The 22,132-nt window shown below is 35.0% G+C and overlaps 1 protein-coding gene across 2 annotated transcripts; it reads right to left on the bottom strand.

Moving 5' to 3' along the window:
• Window positions 1–5,043: 5,043 nt before the first annotated feature.
• Window positions 5,044–22,132, bottom strand: LOC110805019 (4-coumarate--CoA ligase-like 9). 2 transcript variants are annotated; one of them, XR_008920817.1, is made up of 7 exons: window positions 20,965–22,132; window positions 17,937–18,126; window positions 7,231–7,376; window positions 7,067–7,134; window positions 6,141–6,243; window positions 5,394–5,584; window positions 5,044–5,310 (listed from the first exon to the last, which is right to left on the bottom strand). XR_008920817.1 is itself a non-coding variant. In XM_022010613.2 (6 exons), the coding sequence occupies exons 1-6, from the start codon at window positions 21,991–21,993 to the stop codon at window positions 5,462–5,464; spliced, it is 1,659 nt and encodes a 552-aa protein (XP_021866305.1). In that variant the 5' UTR covers window positions 21,994–22,131; the 3' UTR covers window positions 5,044–5,461. The 2 variants fall into 2 exon arrangements, 1 of the variants encoding a protein (XP_021866305.1); XM_022010613.2 differs by having other exon boundaries at window positions 5,044–5,584; window positions 20,965–22,131.

Raw genomic sequence — 22,132 nt, 5'->3', positions numbered from 1 at the left:
ACACCTATGACACATATAGCACAATGCATAGAATATGACTTGGGAATATGACTCGGGAATATGACTCGATAATCGACACTAATTAAATTAGAAGAAGAACAAGATTCGAAATTGAGTAATGACATTATTATTCCATATTAGAGTGAGAAACAAAAATATGTATTTTTCAATGGAGGATGAAAATATGTTAATAACTTTGAAATGTGGAACTCAACTTAGGGTAAAATGTGTAATTGGTCTTGACTCTTGAGCATCACGTGTATATTACAATTAGGGTGGAGCAAAAAAATTTACTTGTTTTAATTTAGTCAACCAATAACCAAAAGGTGTGCCACTTCAACATGATCTTTGACAATTGCTACGGATAACTTATAGATGGGTAACAATTTCTACCAATTTTACATTGAAAAAAAAAACAATGTTATTCTTTTTTAAAATAATAAAGCTTATAAATGATTTTTTGTATTCAATAATTTAATTGGATAAAAACGTGGGACTCATATCCCACTATCTTTGAAATTTCAAACTAGTTTCGAATTCGATTTCAAAATATTTTTATTGCCTTGTTTCTTTGACAAAATAGGACTCTTGACCCTACCTTTTCGCCCTTCCCGGCCAGTCTCAACAATCTTCTACATCTCTCCCCCCTCTCTCTTTCTCTCTCCCCTCCATACTTGATATCTACATCAAGTTTGGAAAATGATGCTCTTTGCTTGATGCTCTTTGCTTGAGTATTTCGAACCATAAGCTATTTCAATTTCTTCAATTGGGGAGCTCAAATGTTTTTTCGACGTTTCTTCCTCTCTTAAGATCTGATTTTATGTGCCTATTTATTTCAAATTTGTAAAATCCTTCCAATTTTTATGATTTTCATTGTGTATACACCTGTTTACTATATTTGTAGAAAATATTTGCATTCTAATTATCAATTTACTCATTGCTAAAAGTAAAACTTAGTCAATTACACATTACCATTACTCCATTAAGGTTGGGATTCGATCACTTCCAATGGTTTTATGTTAGTGTGAGAGGTTGAAAATATTGATGTTACTGCCCCTACTCGTTACTAGCACGTCACACATCGTGTCAAAAAAGAGAGTAGTCTTAGGCTCAGTTTGGTTCACCAAATTTTGATTGAAATTCTATGAACTTATTTGAACTTATTTTTCCTTGAAGAAAAACCAAGGCAAAGTTGTCAAAAAAGTACCTTATTTAGAACTCAATTGTGAACTAGTACCTTATTTAAACGTTTTAATCAAATAGTACCTTAATTTCAACGTGTGGGTGGTGCAGGGGTCTGCACCAAGAGCAAGGTGCATTTGGATCAAAAGACAATGCGGAAAAAAAACCCGCAAAAGGACGTAATAAACCGAACAGAAAGAACATAATAAAAAAATGAAAAGAACATAAACAAAAAGCTGAAAAGAACATTGCCATATATTACAATAATATTAAACACTATAAGCAAATAACAAAAGGTACAAAATAAAAAGAATATTGAAGATAACATATTCTCTCTCCTGATAGGCTGATAAGCAGATAAAAGAACAACTCTTTTTTAAAAAGAACATCATGTGAAAAATGTAAAAGAACAACAACAAAATGATCAAATATCGATAATATTATAAAAAAAAGTTAATAATTTATAAAGAACCAAAAAAACTAACTAAAAAAAGAATAAAAGCACGTTTTTCTTTCTGCTTATAAAACAAAAAGAAAAAAATGAAAGAAAGAAGAAAAGAATAAAAAGATCAAAATAAAAAGAACAACAACAAGAAATAACATAGCACAATTTTCTCTCCTTATAAAACAAAAGAACAAAACGGGAAAAAAAATAGAGACAAAAATAACAAAAAAACGGAATAAACATAAAAAATCCGCAAAAGGGGAAGTTATTCTTAAAATGCAAATTCAACGTTTTTCTCTCTCCTTATAAAACAAAATGGAAAAAATGAAAAAAAATATTAAAAATAAATAATAATAATTAAAAAAAGAACAACAACAGACTTAAAAGAAAAAAGAACAAAACACTTGAAAAAAGAATAACTAAACTTAAAAAAGAACAAAACACGATTTTGATGGACTTAAAACCAGATCTATGTTCTTTTATAAATGTTCTTTTTTCACGCATCATCTGTTCTAATTAAGAAAAGTAGATGAAACAACGTTAATTTTGTTGACTTAAAATCATATCTATGTTGTTTCTAAAACTGTGTTCTAATTTAAAGAAAGAATTTAAATGCGTTAATAATGTTAGACTTAAAACCAGATATATGTTCTTTAAAAAGTGCAATTTGTTCTTTTAATTTAAAATGTTTTCTAATTATTTACTTTTTAAATAAATTCATTAATGGTTTTGGACTTAAAACTAGATCTCTATTCTTCTTTAAACTGTAATTTGTTCTTTAAACAAATATACTCCATCCGTCTCAAATTACCCGTTACACTTATCTTTGCATAAAGTTTTAGGTGATAAGTGGTTGTTTGGTTATCAATTGTTATTTTATTGAAAAAATAGATGTGATAGGAGTTAGTGGAGTATTTTTTTAATTGAATGAGAGAGGGTGTGTGGATAAAAAAAATTAGTGGGAAGAGATAGACAATATAATAATATTGGGGTCATTCCTAATTTGGAAGTGTAACAAGTAGTCTGGGACAAACATAAAAGGAAAGTGTAACAAGTAATGTGAGACGGAGAGAGTATAATAATTGTGTTAAGAGTTAAAATTAGATCTATTTTTTTTTAAACGTTGTGTTGGTTCTTTTAGTATACTTTATTTTTTTAATTTCAAAAGTACATAAAGTGAACTAGAATTTTGCTTAATTCCCTCATTTTCAACCAAGGAGAAACAATGTGGAAGGAACTTTAGAGAGAGAAGAAGGAGAAATGTATTTTTTTTTACTCTTTTATTCACTATCTCACTCTTTCTCTCTTTAACAATCTCTCTTCTGTTGAGAAAATATAAACCCTCTCTACTTTCTCTCTCTAAAATGACAAATGGTTAGATTCATAAGTACAAATATTATATACTCCGTATATAGTTGTTAAAAATGAAAAAAGAAAAAATAGGAATTAGAATGAAAGAAGAACAGAGAAGAAGAAATGAAAAATTCTTAAAGAGTGCGTAATGAGAACTGTGCACGTGTTTTTATTTTGTTCTTTTAATAGGATATTATAAAAAGAACAAATGGAAAGACTAAAATAACAAGTTGAGTACAATGGTCCACATCAACATATGATTCTGGATCATCATTAGCATCATTTTGTTCTGAATTATCAAGCACATTATTCATAATATTTGAAAAATTATAAGTTAACATATATATACTTTATATAATAATAAGAAAAAGAACACAATCAAAAGAACAAAAGATAAATATAATACCAAAAAAACATAATAAAATAAAAGAACAAATTATGAAACAAAAATGAGAAAATAATAAGAAAAGAATACAATAAAATAAAAGAACAAATTATGAAACGCAAATGGTCTATTTTCTACTATTATGAAATTGTTCTTTTAATACGAGCATATGTTCTTTTCTGTAAAAAAAAAAGCATAATCACATAATCAAAATCAATGAAATCAACGAAATCAATTTGTTATTACATAATCAAATTCATTAAAATCGCCAAAATAATCAAAACATGATTATTACAAAATCAAATTCATCAATATAATCAAAATCATCAAAAACACGATTATTACAAAATCAAAATCGTCAAAATCATCCAACAAAATGCAATTCATTATTACAAATTGAAAACTTACCTTCCAAAATTTGATTATCAGCTGCAGAATTCTAATTTGAAGAAGAAGGAATCAATTGAATTTGATGTTGAAGTAAAACAACAACGAATATTTGCAAATATTTCATTAATTTCTCTCTTTAAAAACCAAATTAGAAAACCTAGTTCGACTTTCTCTCTCCTCTTTACAGTTTGAATTCAAAAACATAAAACCCAGAAAAACATATATATACTCGCAGGAAGGACAGCGAATCAAATAAGAACACGAAAAACAGAACTGAAAAGAACAGAGCCTTCAATGTTTTTTTGTTCAAGAAAATTGTTCTTTTGTTCAAGGGAAGTTCTTTTTTCATAGGATTTAATGAAACACGTGCGTTTTGTGTATATTTTAAGTCGTTTTGTTTCCGGTGCACGATGCTCATCGTGTACATGCCTGGACCATCCAATTTGCGGAATTATTCGAGGTTGACTTCTTCCTTTAATAACTTTTCTTGTGGGTATATTTTAGTGATTTCATTTGTTTCTCTTTCCACTCTTCCACTCTCCTCACTCCCCCCCTCCCCTCCTGATATTCTCCTTCAATTGATATTCTCCTTGAATTACAAGGATTCAAAGTAAACTAAACCTAGTTTTTCTTTTGCTCAAAAAAATGGTAATTTAATCAAATAAATTATTGCTCAAATCTCATATGTGACTCCAACTTTGCATATCTAATATTTGTTATTACATGGAAATTGTTGTTTATGAATGACTAAATAATTTCTTAATACTCTGTGTGCTGTTTATAATTGGAAACATTGATTCTAAAAATAGAACCTTTAAACGGCCGGCTTAAAAAGGACTGATTTTTCGCTTAACTAAAAATAACACATGTATCTTCTTTTAAAGGGTCCCCCTCTACAATGACTTGCTACAATAAGTAGTGTGCTACAATACTTTATAATCTTCTTGTTAATTGTATAAAGAAAAGGTGTTTAATTTGTTAGGTGGGTTTTCATATTAACCTATTATAGCAAGTCATTGTTGAGAGGAGCTCGTTATGAAAGATGGCTAAAAAAATTTAAATGTTGTATTTTTAGAATCAAATTTTCCTTCATATTTTCTAAAAATTTAACAAATTCTTCAACTATGGTGAACAACTGAATAACGGGAGAGGGGAAATAAAAAAGAATGAAGGGAAAAAAAATTGTGAAAGAGAGCGGACCGGAAGTTAGGATAAGGGTGGTGGTCAAGGAGGCGGTGAGGTGGAGGCCGTGGAGCCATAAGCTCCAAACATTAGGAGAAACGGAGGATTTAGAAGAGAACTTATCTTTCTCAAAATAAGTTAAAGCAACTTGACTTTTACTATCCCTTAGTTAAATACTAGGGACAATATCAATGGCAATGCACAAACATGATGAACAATAAGTCATGCATTTGACCATCAACTTATGGCCTAAAGACTTTAAATAGAAGAAACTTATTACTAAAAAGCGATCTTTACAATGTCACTTTTGCACATAAGAGCCGCACTCGAGTCCGACTTGAACTCCATACTTTGGCACCAAGCTTGCCTGAGACTGAAAGCGATTCTGGTAAGTACATAAGGTATTAGTAAGACTAATGGCGATGACTGCAGGAGGATGGAAAACCTTTAACCAACCGAGAAACATTAATCAGCTCGAGCAACTGTAATTGATACAGGTAATTTGCATGGAAAGTAAAGTTTGATCATAGCTTGGATGGATTGCTTGTAGCTTGATTGACGAGCTCTCTTCTAAGGATCTTCCCTGATGGATTCTTTGGAATTACATTGACAAAAGAAACACGGCGTATCCTCTTATATGGACTAACCTGCACAGTAGTATAATAAATAACATTTTCAACAACAGTCAGTTCTCTCCATTCATTCTACATTCGAGAAACAATATGACCAACAATTTCAGTCTTGTAAGAAAACTGTCTACACCTACAGTAATAAAACTTCCCCGATGTGCTACAGTTGCAAAGAGGTGGTTTTCGTTACTTTCAAACTGTAAGTGATCCTACTCAATGTAATCATCAAAACAATGAGTTTTTTTTAAGGAAATCAGTATTAACATGGATTGGACGCCAATGTTGTAGAATATGATGACACAACTTCACAGTTCAAACCACCAGATTTCCATGCCCAGAGGAGGCCTACTATAGTCGGCCAAACAGAGAATTGGTAAATTAAGTGAATGATTAAAGTTTAGAATTTGATGCTATGATAAGTATGATTCAATTAGAATTTCAGATTTAATTGTTTTAGGCTGGCTAAACCAGAGTTGTAAACTAAGACCCTCAGTTCTGAACTGTGACCCCTGGCAAAAAACATTCAACGGAAAAATAGCTATTAATTCTGTAAATTAACTAGGAGGAAACATGCCTCTTTCGCAACAAAATCCATCAAGTGAGAAGCAGTAATGCTGCTTTCAGGTTTTCGGACTACAAATGCCATGGGTATTTGTCCGGCTTCTTCATCAGGATAACTGCAGTCAACGGAAACTAGATTCATTACACACAAGGCTAATAACTAGGGGTGTAAATGAGCCGAGCCGGTCAATAAACTACTCGGGCTCGGGCTCGTTTAAAGCTCGTTCATGTTCGTTCATTTATTAAATGAGCCGAGCTTGAACAACTTTTGAAGCTCGCTTAATAAACGAGCTTGAACATGAACATAGGTATGCTCGTTCATTTAAGTTCATGAACAACTCGTTCATTTATGTTCATGAACAACTCGTTCATTTATGTTCGTGAACAAGTTCGTCTAGTTATGTTATGTATCATATTTTACCATATATACGTTTTTCAAATATAAATAAAAATCATGTTTTTGACTTTTGGAATCTATAATAGGATAAAAATATTTGAAATAAAATTTTAATTGCTAAATTAGTGCTCTTTGACTCTTTCTAAATTATTAGTTTGTTTATCAAATAAAGAAATGTATACTTTAATCTTTATTATTAGATATAATGATAATTTGTTAGATTTTCAAGTGGTTATACTCTAAAGCTCGTTTAAGAAAGCTCGTTTATAAACTCGGCTCGATTAATAAATGAGCCGTTCACGAACAGTTCACGAACACAAAATCTTTTAAACGAACCGAGCTTGAACAAATTTTTGAGCTCGGTTAAAAGCTCGGGCTCGGGCTCGGGCTCGAGCTCGCATAAGTTAAATGAACATGAACATGAACAGGGTAAAGCTCGGCTCGGCTCGTTTACACCCCTACTAATAACTGAGGCAAAGAAGTTGAAGTAAAGAACAAAATGATGTAATCTTCAATAAGCTCATGGAAGACAATTAACTTACGGAATTACAGCAGCATCAGCAACTTCTGGGTGCGAAAGTAGTAAACGTTCTAACTCAGCTGGAGCAACCTGGCAATTAAAAAAAGGACGGGATCAAGTGAATATAAACAAAAGTCAAGTTGAAAATGATGGTCTTCGTCATTAATAAGTGGCAACTCTTGTAACCTGATATCCCTTGTACTTGATCAATTCCTTTAATCGGTCCACAATGTACAGAAATCCATCAGAATCAAAATAACAAAGATCACCAGTCTTCAACCATCCATCTGGATGGAAGGTTGCAGCAGTAGCCTCTTTATCACCAACATAACCTACACTCATCACCATTGCTATTAGACAAATATCACAGTTAAAATGATCATTTTTAATAAATAAAATGATGTACAAACACCAGAGAGCACTTTCCTTTCCATTGTACTGTATAAATTACTGAAAAAAACTGACATTTTCATTATACAAAACGTAGACAAAAAGATACCCGTCAATGTTGGCGCACTGATACAATAATAGGAAGAACTAAAATGACGATATTTGCTGCCATTGGCAGATGACCCGATGATATTTGCTAAAGTTACTCCAGAGTGCTTCCATAAGATAAAGAATATATTGGAAAAAGTATTATCTGATGTCAAGCCAGGTGGTAAAATTTTAAAATCCTGGCTCCCGACTCACCAAAATAATGGAAGTAGGCACGAGGGAAGCTTTTAGGGGTATCCAAGGCTTGCTGGAAACTACATGAGTGAATTACTTAGGGGTTGCACAATAATTGATCAGAATCAGAAAGAAAACAATCTCGTTACATCGATCTGGCCGTATTGAAAATAACCAAGAAATTCTAGCATCCAGTGCATCGTCTAAATGCAAACGTCTACAATTCACTCAAGATTTCACAAGAATCCAGACGAACCAAATAGAAATTTCTTTTGGAACACAAGACCAAATAGCAGAAGTCCCAAGGAGGGGAAATTTCTGCTTTCCTAAAAGCTTAAAGGGACTATGAATCAAGTAAAAAAAATCCAAAAAAGCCCTTCAAATGAAAATCCTATTAAAACTATAGGTCAAACTTCTGATATGGATATTCTCAATGGCTATAATTTTTATAATATGAAGTTCTGTGGCGGTGAGCAATTTTGATTAATCTAAGGCCCCTGAGTAAGTATCTAGAGCTTATAAACCGGCTTTGTCCTAAAATCCATTATAGAAGTTGCATTAAACTGTTAACATCCCAATTCCTTAAATTAAAAAAACAAACAGTAACCCTGATGTGGATCCCTATCTCTAGTGTAGTGGCTGCTTGATAACTGAGTCAGCCACCTACTTCTATTAATTTCATTCACTAGCAAAGGAAAGGAAACAAAGAAGAGGGACCAACAGTCAGTCAAAAACCAAGATAAAATGGAACTCATAGGAATCATATGTGCAATTTCAAATGATAGAAGTTCAAAAAACTTCAGGATCTTGTAAGTATGAGTGTTCCACTAAGCAACATATAACAATAGCAATATGCGAGTGCCTCTAACGCATTCCCTCAGAATCAAGTCAAAAAAACAGCACTCATTCAATTATCAGACACCCTTTTAGTTTCATCTTTAGAAAAATAGAGATATTGGTTGGTAGCTCTATCCAACAAATGAAAGGTTCGAACTTCATTGAACTAGCAACAAAGTCATTCTTGACTCTTCACAATAAAGCAATGTCCACTAATGAAGGTACTTAGGAGAGAACCAGTAAAGATTTGTAAACTCTGGACCTTGACGACCCCAGAAACGCCAGAATAATGTGTCCCTAATAATCGAGCTTCATATTCTCGTCAAATTCTCAAAAAAGTATATTGGGCCAAGTCACAACCATATTGAATTGAATCATGGGTCTTGGAACTGAAGGAATTATGTCCTTAGACATTTCCGGCAATTACTAAATATAAATAGGAATTAATTATGAAGATAATAAGTTAATTATTTTAGTAATCATATTTGCTTGCTAGAGAATAAATGTGATTAGCAGGACAATATTGATTGGACCTACAACTAAAATATATTAATCCTATAAGGTCACACATATAAGCATTAATTGGAATGGGCCCAAAAGGCCAGATGGCAACCGGTCTGTTAAGGGAAGAATGTTGGGCTTTGGTTTTGTGTTAACCTAAAACTCTCACATTATAATAGTTGTAATGTCAGGGATTTAGAAATCACGTTCATTCAATATCTGACAAAAGGAAAACACAAAAACCCTAATTCTAATTCTCTAAACGCCGTACATCCCAAACAAAGCAAGAGACAGATTGTGATCGTTCTCTTCCGTACTAGCATACGTGGGATTCAATTCGTGCTTGTGGACTGAGTAGAGGAGCAACAAGTGGGGCTCTAAGATCTTCGAAGCTTGCATACGAACGGGAGAACACGCTACAAATGTGATTATTCTTTCGACTTAATCTGATCTATATTATTGTTATGCATGTGATCCTGTGATAGATGTTAGGAAATTGTTTCCTGAAATTCCGCTTTATGCATCTATATGTTCCTACAGTGGTATCAGTTTTAGCCTCTTGCATAATATTTTATGATCATGATTGTATGCAACATTATTATTTTGATTCAATTAAGGGAATATTTATTTATAGCTTGAATTTGCAAAATTAATATATGATATTAATTGATTGGAATCATTAAATCGTGATTTAATTAATTTTTGCTCAAAATAAATTTATAAAATTCCGAAATTTTTATCACAGGGTCGAAATTAACAGTTAATATCACATAAAAAATTTCGGATTTTTTAAAATTAAATTCGTCAGATTTTAAATTATTTAATGGTTAATAAGATTAATCCTGGAAATAATTTGTTAACAATTAAAGGTTTGATTTTTAATTTGTTAAATAAATCTACAGATTATCCCCTAATTTTTATACAATAGCCGAAATTTTTTGGTAATTTTTTAACTAATTTTCGGAATTTTTGTATATTAATTATTGAATTTGGTTAATTTTTATGTTTAATTCGATTAATCATAAAATTTAAGGATAACAATTAAAATTTTTGATTTTATTGTTAAGAAAATTCAATAGATCTTCCTGGTAATTTAATTCGAATTTTTCGGATTATAATTGTTATTTTCTTGAATTATTTGAATAAAATGAGATAATTATGCCTTAAATTTTGAATTCTTGTTAGATTTAATTTTAATAAAGAGTTTAAATTGAAATCTAACTTCTAACAACCCTAAAATTCAGTTTAAGGATTGTTAATTTATTCAAATTTTTTTGCCATTATTTTCGGATAATTAAACCCTAATTAAATTGTTAATCTTTAACAAAAGTTGAATAAAGATTAATTTAATTTAGGTAATTGTTACCCAAATTAAAATAACAACCTCCATGGCTGGGTGGCCACCACCCGCGACGGTGGAGCCACGGTGGAGGGATAATTAGGGCGGCGTTCCGGCGAGGCAGGGGCGGGTCTCATGCCTGCCTGCTGTTCTCTTGCTTTAAAACAATAAAATAAAAAAAATATAAAAAAAAATAAGAGAAAAGAAGAAAGGGGATTTTTCAAAATCAGTTTGAGTACTTGAATTAAAAGTCCAATTGAATGTATCAGCTCTTTTAAATCAGTTTTGGAAGTTGGAAATACAATTAATTTCCAAAAAGTTTGAGTAATTTGATTTTATTTTTTTTTATTTTTTTTTAAATTGGAAAATCAGATCTTCGTTTTGAGCATAATTCGTAATTTTCAATGAATGCAAATTCTAGATTAATGAGATTATTCTAGCCATATTTAAATAGTAATTGAATTAAAATAATGTTAAACTTAAATTGTTTAAGTTTTTAGTATTATTTTGGAAATGTTATTTGCTTATTAATAGTTAATAAGTAAATAATTTTTGTCTAATATATTTTAATATTATATGCGTGTATGGAATATTATGATATTTTGTTACAGGCAAGTGACTAGTATGGCCCAAAATAGGATAGAAAATACGATCTGCGTATCGTTTTGTATTCTTGTAAATTTTGAAATACGATCTGCGCATCGTTCTGTATTGTTGTAATTTAATTTAAAAGTTCAAATTAGATTATAAAGTTCGTATTATGAGTTCGATGAAGTAAGAAGGTTCAATCAAAAGTTCAAGGATGGAGATCCAAGAAAGATGAACAGAAACCCAAGAAGATTTGAGCTTATTTTTTAGGGGCCATACTAGGATCACATTTATTTTTATGCATTTTATATTGCCTTAAAATGCTTATTGAGTTTATGTATGTGGTTATTTAAAGCAATGTGTTCACTTTTAATTAACCAACATAGTAAACTTAGGTCCCAAAATAATATTGAGTTTAAGTGCTTTTCCATACAACACCTATAAAGCCTTAGATCATGAGTAATAGGTTCTGCCAAAGCAGGGTGTTGCTTATAATTCCGGGGATAGTAGGGTAGGTTTTTGAAACTTACATGTTAATGTTTGGTTTAACTCAACAAAACTATCAAAAGACAAAGTTTTGGGTTTTGAAGCTAAGAGATAGGAAAATACAAAGAGTTGTTAACCTGTCTACCAAGAGTTATAATCAGTTATAAAGTAAAATGTTTACTTACCTCGAATACTATAAATTAAAGTAGCAGGGCCAAAGTCCGTTTGATTGTAGTGGGAGGGGATCTTGGTTAATTCTTTATTCAATGGGGACTTCTAATTTTGAATAAAGGGTAGTAGTGAATTGAATTTGTTTAATTGCTACTTTTGATAAACATTATATTGAATCTTGCTTTACTTTTTATTGTAGTTATCATGTCTGGTGCAAACAACTCTACTTTTAACTTGCGCCCTCTAATTGAAAAAGACAAACTGAATGCTACCAACTTCCTACAATGGCAAATGGCTGTGAGAATTGTTCTCAAAGCGGAAGGAAAAGAAAGTGTTCTTGACAATCCTCTACCTGAACCCTTGCCAGAAAATGCTACTGCAGCTCAAAAGCGAGCTAGACAAACTCTAGAGGATAACTCCTTGCAAGTAACATGCTTGATGCTTGCTTGCATGGAACCAGAGTATCAAAAACGTTTTGATGGTCTGGATGCCTACAGCATAATCCAGCAACTGAAAACTTTGTTTCAGAAAAATGCTAGATTGGAGAGATTTGAAGCAAACTGCAAACTTCTGGATTCCAAGTTGGAAGAGGGGAAGCCCGTTGGTCCGCATGTGTTCGATTTGATTGGACATTTTCAGACCATGGAGAAATTGGGTTTCCCTTATCCTAAGGACCTGGCAACTGACATAGTCATCAGATCCTTGCCTGAAGATTTTCATAACTTTAAGTTGAACTTCTACATGCAAGGAGGGGAGGCTACCCTGCAAGAGTTGCATGGTTCACTAATTCAGGCTGAGAGAAACTTACCAAGTAAACCTAAACATAAGGATGTTCTAATGGTTAGTAAAGGTAAGCAGTTCAAGAAGAAAGGGGCTCCCATGAAGAAGAACAAGGGCAAGGTAGTTGCCAATGAGAACTCTTCAACCAAGCCAAAGGCCACTCCCAAGGCTAAGGTAGCTGCTCAACATGAGTGCTACCACTGCCACAAGATTGGTCATTGGAAGAGGAACTGCCCCAAATATCTGGAGGATAAGAAGACTGGTGCTTTAACTTCAGGTATCTATGTCATAGAAGTTAATTTAGCTACAACTGCTTCTTGGGTATTTGATACCGCTTGTGGATCTCACATTATTGGTAATGTGCAGGGACTAAAAAGAAGTAGGAGCTTGAGCAAAGGCGAAGTGGATCTCCGAGTAGGCAATGGAGCAAGAGTTGCTGCTTTAGCTGTAGGAGATTATAGTTTACGCTTGCCTTCTGGTTTAATATTAGAACTTTATAATTGTTATTACGTTCCAGTTATTACCAAGAACATAATTTCTATTCCGATTTTGAATTCGGAAGGTTTTTCATTTCAAATTATGAATAATTGTTGTTCAGCATATTTGAATGGTATGTTCTATGTCTCTGCTAAATTATCAAATGGTTTGTATGTACTAGACTTACAAAACCATATCTATCACATAGAAAACAAGAAACACAAACCAAATGATTTGAACCCTACTTACCTATGGCATTGTCGATTAGGCCACATAAGCTCAAAGCGCATAGAGAAACTTCATAAGGATGGAATTCTCAAATCATTTGATTTTGAATCATTTGAAGTATGTGAGTTTTGCTTAATGGGGAAAATGACAAAATCTCCTTTCACAGGCTCAAGTGAAAGGGCCAATGATCTTTTAGCCCTCATACATACTGATGTGTGCGGACCTATGAGTACTTTGGCTAGGGGAGGGTACGGGTATTTCATTACTTTTACTGATGATGTGAGCAGATTTGGATATGTTTACCTCATGCGACATAAGTCGGAATCCTTTGAAAAGTTCAAGGAATTCCAAAATGAAGTACAAAACCAACTTGGAAAGAAAATTAAAGCATTGCGATCCAATCGTGGTGGTGAATATTTATCTCAAGAGTTTGGTGATCATTTGAAAGATTGTGGAATACTTTCGCAATTGACTCCACCAGGGACACCACAATTGAATGGGGTTTCCGAAAGAAGGAACCGAACTCTATTAGATATGGTTCGGTCCATGATGAGTCTTGCTAACCTTCCTGCCTCATTTTGGGGATTTGCGCTTGAAACAGCGGCATTCACACTCAACAGAGCTCCGTCCAAAGCAGTAGAAAAGACGCCATATGAGATGTGGACTGGAAAAGTTCTGAAATTGTCTTTTCTAAGGACATGGGGTTGTGAAGTTTATGTAAAACGTTTACTTTCTGATAAGCTTTCACCCAAGTCCGATAAGTGTCTTTTTGTGGGTTACCCAAAACAGACTAAGGGATACTACTTCTACAACCAAAGCGAAAACAAAGTGTTTGTTGCTCGCGATGGTGTCTTTCTGGAAAAGGAGTTTATTTCCAGAAAAACAAGTGGGAGTAATGTATATCTCGAAGAAATTCGAGATGAGCAACAAATGGATGAGGTTCACACCTCGTCAGAGACGACCCAGCATGAAAATGCTCAGGAGGCAGTGCATTCCATTCATGCGCCTTCTATCGTCCCACTTGGAGATAATCCATGCGAAGTCCCTCAACCTAATGAGGTGGAAACTTCTCCTGTTGTTCCCCAACGTAGGTCTAGTAGGACTGTTATTCCGTCAAAGAGATATATTGATTTCCTTTTGACTGAAAGTTCTGAAATAGAGATTTTAGAACATGAGGAACCTACTAGCTACACAAATGCTTTGACGAGTCAAGACTCCGAGAAATGGCTTGAAGCCATGAGATCCGAAATGGATTCGATGTTTGAAAATCAAGTATGGGACTTGGTTGCTTTGCCTGATGGGGTTAAACCCATAGGTTGCAAATGGATTTTCAAACTGAAAAAGGACAAAGATGGAAACATTGATGTCTTTAAGGTAAGACTAGTGGCAAAAGGTTTTAGACAAATTCATGGTATTGACTATGATGAAACCTTCTCACCAGTAGCCATGCTGAAATCCATTAGGATAATTCTTGCGATTGCTGCCTTTCATGACTATGAGATCTGGCAGATGGACGTCAAAACCGCTTTCTTGAATGGGTTCTTGAAAGAGGATGTGTACATGACACAACCACAAGGTTTTGAAGATCCAAACAGTCCAAGAAAAGTTTGCAAGCTTAAGAAGTCCATTTATGGGCTTAAGCAAGCATCCCGGAGTTGGAACCTCAGATTTGATGAGGCAGTCAAATCTTTTGGCTTCCTCAGAAATGAAGAGGAATCTTGTATATACAAGAAGTTGAGTGGGAGTAGTATTGCTTTCCTAGTCTTGTATGTGGATGACATACTTCTCATAGGAAACGACAAGACCATGCTTGAGTCAGTCAAGGAATGGCTTAAAAGTTGTTTTTCCATGAAAGACCTAGGAGAAGCTGAATACATCTTGGGAATAAGGATCCATAGAGATAGATCCAAAAGGATGATTGGACTTAGCCAAGAGACTTATATTGATAAGGTTCTTGCAAGGTTCAAGCTGGAAAACTCCAAAAGAGGTTTCATTCCCATGCAACATGGCATTTCACTTGGCAAGACTCAGTGTCCTTCGTCACCTGATGAGGTCAAGCGCATGAGTAATGTTCCTTATGCCTCTGCAGTAGGGTCCATTATGTATGCCATGGTATGCACTCGACCGGATGTTGCATATGCTTTGAGTATGTGCAGCAGATACCAGTCAAACCCAGGAGAGGCGCACTGGATGGCAGCAAAGAATATCCTTAAGTACTTAAGAAGGACTAAGGATGATTTCTTGGTCTATGGTGGAGATAATGAGTTGGTTGCCACTGGATACACCGATGCAAGCTTCCAAAGTGACAAAGATGATTTTCGATCACAATCTGGTTTCATATTTTGTCTCAATGGAGGGGCTGTGAGCTGGAAGAGTTCTAAGCAGAGTACCATCGCAGATTCTACAACAGAGGCTGAGTATATTGCAGCAAGTGATGCAGCAAAAGAAGTTGTTTGGATCAAAAAGTTCATTAGTGAACTTGGTGTAGTTCCTAGCATTGAAAATGGCATTGAGTTGTATTGTGACAACAATGGTGCCATTTCCCAGTCCAAGGAACCCAGATCGCACCAAAAATCCAAACATGTGCTCAGGAGATTCCATCTTATTCGAGAGATCGTTGAAAGAGGGGATGTGAAAGTAAGCAAGGTTCATACTGAGGATAACGTGGCTGATCCTCTGACTAAACCGCTTGCTCAACCTAAGCATGAGAGTCATACTAGGTCTATGGGGCTTAGGCATATGGGAGAATGGCTTTAGTTTGTTTACTTTATGTTTACAATTGTAAAGACATTTATTATGTTTTGAATGTTTATCAATAAAAGTTCATTCTTATTTAATTGTTTGGTTTAGTATTAAATAAAATGTCCAAATAACTTGTGTTTTCAAATAGGATTATCGAAAACGTTTTGATAATGGAACCCTATAAAGTGAACTGAAATCACAACTTATTAAGTCCCTAGTCTGAATCACTAAATTGGACATAAGTGATTTATGAGAAGACTAGCATGTAATTAATTGATAGTGCAGTTCCATGGGCTATGGAGACATAGGGATGTCTAATTGATTATATGGATGTATACTTGATGCATTGAGACTTGACCTAACTAGATTCTAAAAGTAGAATCAAAATTCTATATTTAGTGGATTCCTTAGACATGAGTATGTCTTAATAACCATGAGACAATTAGTTTAACCTTGACTCTGTTAAACGCCGCACCGTAAAAGGAGGTTATAAAAGCAGTGATCAGGTGGGCTAAGAATTGAGTGGGAGTTATGGTCATACAAGAGTGAATAAGTCCTCCTATTTGATAGGAATGGTGTCTGGGCCTCTTGATGAGCGAGAACTGAAAAATTGCATGGCCATGCGGAATGGGATTAAAATGTTAATCTTTATTTGAACAGTTCGAACTCGGCGATCAAGAAACTAGAATTTGAGAATAACAGTGTGTTATCAAATTTTGGCATTAAGAAACTTAAGGAATTTAGCATTGCTTTCTTGTCTTCGGACAAGTGGGAGATTGAAGGAATTATGTCCTTAGACATTTCCGGCAATTACTAAATATAAATAGGAATTAATTATGAAGATAATAAGTTAATTATTTTAGTAATCATATTTGCTTGCTAGAGAATAAATGTGATTAGCAGGACAATATTGATTGGACCTACAACTAAAATATATTAATCCTATAAGGTCACACATATAAGCATTAATTGGAATGGGCCCAAAAGGCCCGATGGCAACCGATCTGTTAAGGGAAGAATGTTGGGCTTTGGTTTTGTGTTAACCTAAAACTCTCACATTATAATAGTTGTAATGTCAGGGATTTAGAAATCACGTTCATACAATATCTGACAAAAGGAAAACACAAAAACCCTAATTATAATTCTCTAAACGCCGTACATCCCAAACAAAGCAAGAGACAGATTGTGATCGTTCTCTTCCGTACTAGCATACGTGGGATTCAATTCGTGCTTGTGGACTGAGTAGAGGAGCAACAAGTGGGGCTCTAAGATCTTCGAAGCTTGCATACGAACGGGAGAACACGCTACAAAGGTGATTATTCTTTCGACTTAATCTGATCTATATTATTGTTATGCATGTGATCCTGTGATAGATGTTAGGAAATTGTTTCCTGAAATTCCGCTTTATGCATCTATATGTTCCTACAGGAACTACAATGGTAACTAAATAAGATATTAGAGTCCTTAAAGTCTTTTTCAGGTTGACAGTCAAACCCATATGTAGAAATAATATCATATAAGCAGAAGCTCTGCCCTTGTATGAATGGTGTTAAATCAACAAAAATCATGGGGCACTCCAATTTGGTTATCGAGCAGATAAGTATGTGCGTCATTAAAGCCCTAAAGGTTGAGTGGGTTAGCCCTTGTGAGATCCGAAATGTAACCAGTGGTACTCTTTTAAACTTATCCAACTCTCTTTAGGCTTTATCCAACTCAAATGTCATTTTTTGTCGTTGCTTTCAAGAATCCAATGGACCGCAAACTTCAAAGCTAAGCTAATTTTGAGCATAAATGTCCTCATCTTTCTAGCTACTTTGACTGTATTGACCATCACCTTGCCACCAATAATGAACATGGTTGGCCTTCTACAAGAGCTCAACCGTCCTTCCTTGGTCATTTAGGGGGGAAATATAAAATCAATTCTCCTTGTTAGAATTTCTGTTAACGACATATTTTTTTTGCTAATTTCTATTATGTTTTTGGAATTACACTGACCTAAATATAGAAGTATGTTCATTTTAAAAGGTGAGTATATGTCTGGGACACGTGTAGGGCACCAAAAGAAATTCACCTTTCATGATGGTTGGAGAACGCAGCCATAGCTCCCCTTCTTGGCCAGGAGGCAAGGCCTCCCCAGTTGAGGGATCAACAATCTTCGCTTGTGTGTTCTCTTGTAGGCGGCCAACAGAACCATATCGTTCACTTTCCTCAGGTCCAGCTGTCGACGCTGCCCCACCTCCTGTCTCAGTCATTCCATACCCCTATTACAAAAGAGAACAGAGCAAAAGATGACAAAGAGAAAACATATATTAAAGCAATAGATCCTCACATGAAAATAGTGCCTTTGTTTGAATCTATATCAGTAACCGTCAAATAGAACAAAAGAACCAGCAAGTTCAAGTCTCCCAATGAAAAGTGATATTTTTCAGTGACAACTGAGGAATAGCTACGAAGAAATTACAGACTCGTCCAATTTTCACCAGTGGACCACAGCCTAGCAGATTTAATTTCACTTGATCTCAAGAAAACTTCAGCTTTTACATATATCCATATGGTTCCATTAGCATACTGTACAGAGAACTATTCCACCATTTCTATAATTTGCCTCACTAGTCACTACTAATGCACAAGAAGCATAAAATCTACAGTAGTATCTACAACAACGTAGCCTCAAAAATCATCTCCAATGCCACATATCAAAACAACGATTGTGGAAGCATGCTGTTATATGCACTAGTGCACTACTCATCAAAGTAGCTTCATAATGCTTTGCCATGTTATCTCATCAATTTTTGTCTCTCGTCATCAGTATAACCTGTCCTCCGTTTTTGTACTTTCTGTTAGTTGCTGATTTATAAAAAAAAAATCATTGCCATAAATTTCCATTATCAGCTTTATTGACCTCCTCATTAACCTCTAGATAATATCTTAGTATGATATTAACCAACAAATGGAAGTACCCCTAAAAGATTTATGTCATCTGTTTAAAAAGTTAGAAATTTCTAAGATCACATTATTAAAAATCATTATGGTCTCTTATATTGTCATGTAATTTCAGAATGTATGGTGTCTTAATATTTTCATACAATTTCAGAGTGTATGGTGTCTTAATATTGCATCCTGGTGCAAGGAACCAGCATGGGCCACCTGTACTCTTCACCTACCCAAGGAGAAAACATAAGGGTACGGTATACCATGAGGAGTTGGCAGAAACCGTTACCAAAAGGCAACATAGGAATTACCAGAAGTAGTTTGGTTGAGGAGTAGAATAATTATGGAAGAATTGTTGAGCAGAAATCATCTTGGGAATTGTTGTGGTGGAATTACTTATGGGAGGCCATCCACTGCTCAAACTGTGGGTATTAATGTATTATTATTTATATAGTACATTGATTATGAAATAAGAATTTAATCTTCTTCCCTAATCTCTTTCTTCTTTTATTCTGCTTTCTCCTAATAATCTGCTTTATTTGTCACTAGGCTTGGAATTGATCACCTGAGTTCCCAGCACTTGGGTTGTTTGATCTTTTTTGTTCTGTTCTTTTACCCACTTGGAGTCTAGAACAGGAAGAAACTTTCTACTAGATTGTTTTCTTATTCTCCAAATAATGCTTAGGTCAAAACAGCACTTGATATGCTTTGGTATTTGCAAGGAACTCGAAATGATTTGACTTAATAGTTTCGATTGATGTTCTACGTTTTTTTATTTTTCTATGCACTTGGCAAACATGATGAGATAATTCTAGTAAACATTCGAAAAAGAATCTACACAGTACTGTGCTTGTTTCCAACCAGAAACTGGAAAACAGTTAAATTTCCAGAAACCAAGTGTGTACAATAAAATCCAATTGGTCAATCTACTGAATTAACCTACTCCCAAGTGGTGTTTATGCTGTAAAGAATGGCCCTTGTTCACTTGAGCAGCCAATTACAGTTCTTGCTAGGAGGTTGAATATTACCTAATCTTCCATATAGGACATAAACTGGTCGGCACACTTTCCCTATCTTTGCACATCAGGCCAAAGAAGCATTCCTCTTACTGGTAGCTATCCCCCCAAAAGAAATCATATATATAACCCTTTACCCAATCACAATGATATTCATGCTCAATAATTTAACCTTCAAAAGCTTAAAAGCTAACAACCAAAGTCAACAATGGCTGCCCTGTATTATTATTTTCACAGTTAATGCACTTTCCCAGTCCATTTGTGGTTAATTCTGACTATTCACCTAAACCCTTGCCTTCAGATCTCGTACTTGATAGTCTTAGATCTCTAATGTTCAAAACTTGATAGTTCCATACTTGATACTTAATTTGTTGTTTTAGAATTTAGATAACTATCAACTCTTCCCATTGTTTCAATACCTTTCAACCCAAAAGTAGTTACTCCATCATCACACAATACTTCACAAAAATTGTACTGCATGTTCATGAAATTGACACACTGCCAAGCTTCTAGCCCTACAACTTTAATATTCAAAACTAGATGGTTCCATCTAAACACTATCTCATTGAATTTGTTAGATATCTCTCAGTTCTTCTCATTATCCTAATCTACATTTCAACATGAGTGATGTATTAGTCGTTATCCCGCACTATTTTATTTCGATAATCATACTTTGTTACTTACTAATACGGAGTATAATATAAACAATTAATAACACCAAAACAACAACAAATAATAACAACGACGATGATGGCTCGTATTATTAAAATAATACTCGTAACGACACTCGACTTGAACAGATTAACCAATTCAATAAGCAATTACTAGTTTTTCACTGTCACAAAAGAAAATGCATGGCAGCAATTAACCAAATCAAATAAAGCAATGACCTTAAAAGTAAAGCAAACTCAACAGGACATATTGTCATCTCTTTTCAGAATCACCCTAGTTTTAGATAATTCTAAAAGAATCTAAATTTGGGCACCCTGTGTGGATGTCATCTCATCTCACTCAATTGATTAAAGTTTTGGAGTTTGAATATACTCAGGATCGAATCTCGTCAACATAAAAGACTCTCAACTTTACAATATGAATCAAAAAGAATTTCTGAACCATTTTGGGAACAGGATGATCAAAATTGCGAAAAAGTACCTGCCCAATTTCTACATTAGGAAAGCGAGCTTTACATCGCTGAGCAACCTCTTTACCAAGCGGCGCACCACCGCAGCCAAGATATTCAAGCGAACTCAGGTCATATTTCTGCGTCAATTCAGATTTTTCTAACGCCACCACCAACGGCGGCGACACCGGCATGTAAGTAACCTTATACCTCTCAACCGCCTCCAACATCTTCTCGAAATCAAACCTCCCCATTAAAACCAGAGTCTCCGCCATTGCCACTGCCCTCAGCAGCATGAAGAAACCGAAGACATGGAACAGCGGCAAAAAGAAGAGAGAGATCGCCGGACCTTTCTTCCCCTCCTCCTCCTCCAATGCTTTCATTTTCCGGTGGTGCAATCCGGCGAGCAACGCGATGAAGTTCCGGTGAGTCAACTCGACACCCTTGACCCGTCCCGTGGTCCCCGACGAATACATGATCACAGCAGAGTTCGACTGGGGGATCGTGACTCGTGGTCGAGTGGCTCGGTGAGTCAGCATTGAGTCGAACTCGGGCGAGTCGAGGAGGATAATTGGGACATTGCAAGACCGGAGCTTGGAGGAGATAGAAGAGACGGTGAAGATGACGGAGGGTTTCGCGAGTTCGAGGAGGTGAGTCAATTCGGATTGAGTCGACAACGGGTTGGCGGGGGAGACGACGACACCTAGGGACAGAAGAGAGAAGTAGAGGACAGGAACATGAAACGAGGGAGGAGAGAGAATGAGGGCGACGTCTCCAACAGAGAGCGCAGGACTGTTGTGGCGGGAGAGGGAGTAAGAGAGTGAGTCGACGCGGTGGAGGAGGTCAGAATAGGAGAGAGAATTATGGGTGGCGGAGTCAATGAGGACAGGGGAGGAGAGAGAAAAGTCGGGGCTGGAGTAGAGAAGAGAGAAAACGAAGTCAGTGACGGAAAGAGGGGTGGTTTGTGGGGGAAGGGAGATGTTGTCACGGAGGGTGTAGTAGGTTTTAGTGGCGGAGCAGTAGCCATTTCTGGGATCAATTGAGTGTTCCATTAGCGCCATGGAAGTTTTGGGAGAGAGAAAGTGAGGTGAATTTGTATTTCCTCCGTATTATTGTCGTGCCCAGGAAAGAAAAAAGAAAAAAAAGAAAATCAGTGATTACGGGAAAAGGGTGCAATTTAGTGGACACGATTTGTTTGGG

Source organism: Spinacia oleracea, chromosome 5 (genome assembly GCF_020520425.1).
Source record: "Spinacia oleracea cultivar Varoflay chromosome 5, BTI_SOV_V1, whole genome shotgun sequence".
NCBI classification, from domain to species: Eukaryota; Viridiplantae; Streptophyta; class Magnoliopsida; order Caryophyllales; family Amaranthaceae; genus Spinacia; species Spinacia oleracea.
The sequence above is the reverse complement of the archived record's forward strand: the minus strand, read 5'-3'. Positions and strand labels throughout refer to the sequence as shown.

Bases quoted from the DNA above. Each gene is read 5' to 3' on its own strand.
- LOC110805019 (XM_022010613.2), bottom strand. From the start codon at position 21,993: ATGGCGCTAATGGAACACTCAATTGATCCCAGAAATGGCTACTGCTCC. The intron at 7,135-7,230 runs GTTACAAGAGTT...TTTAATTGCCAG, and splicing joins TCAAGTACAAGGGATATCAG to GTTGCTCCAGCTGAGTTAGA. The intron at 5,585-6,140 runs GCATGTTTCCTC...ACTACTGTGCAG, and splicing joins TGGATTTTGTTGCGAAAGAG to GTTAGTCCATATAAGAGGAT.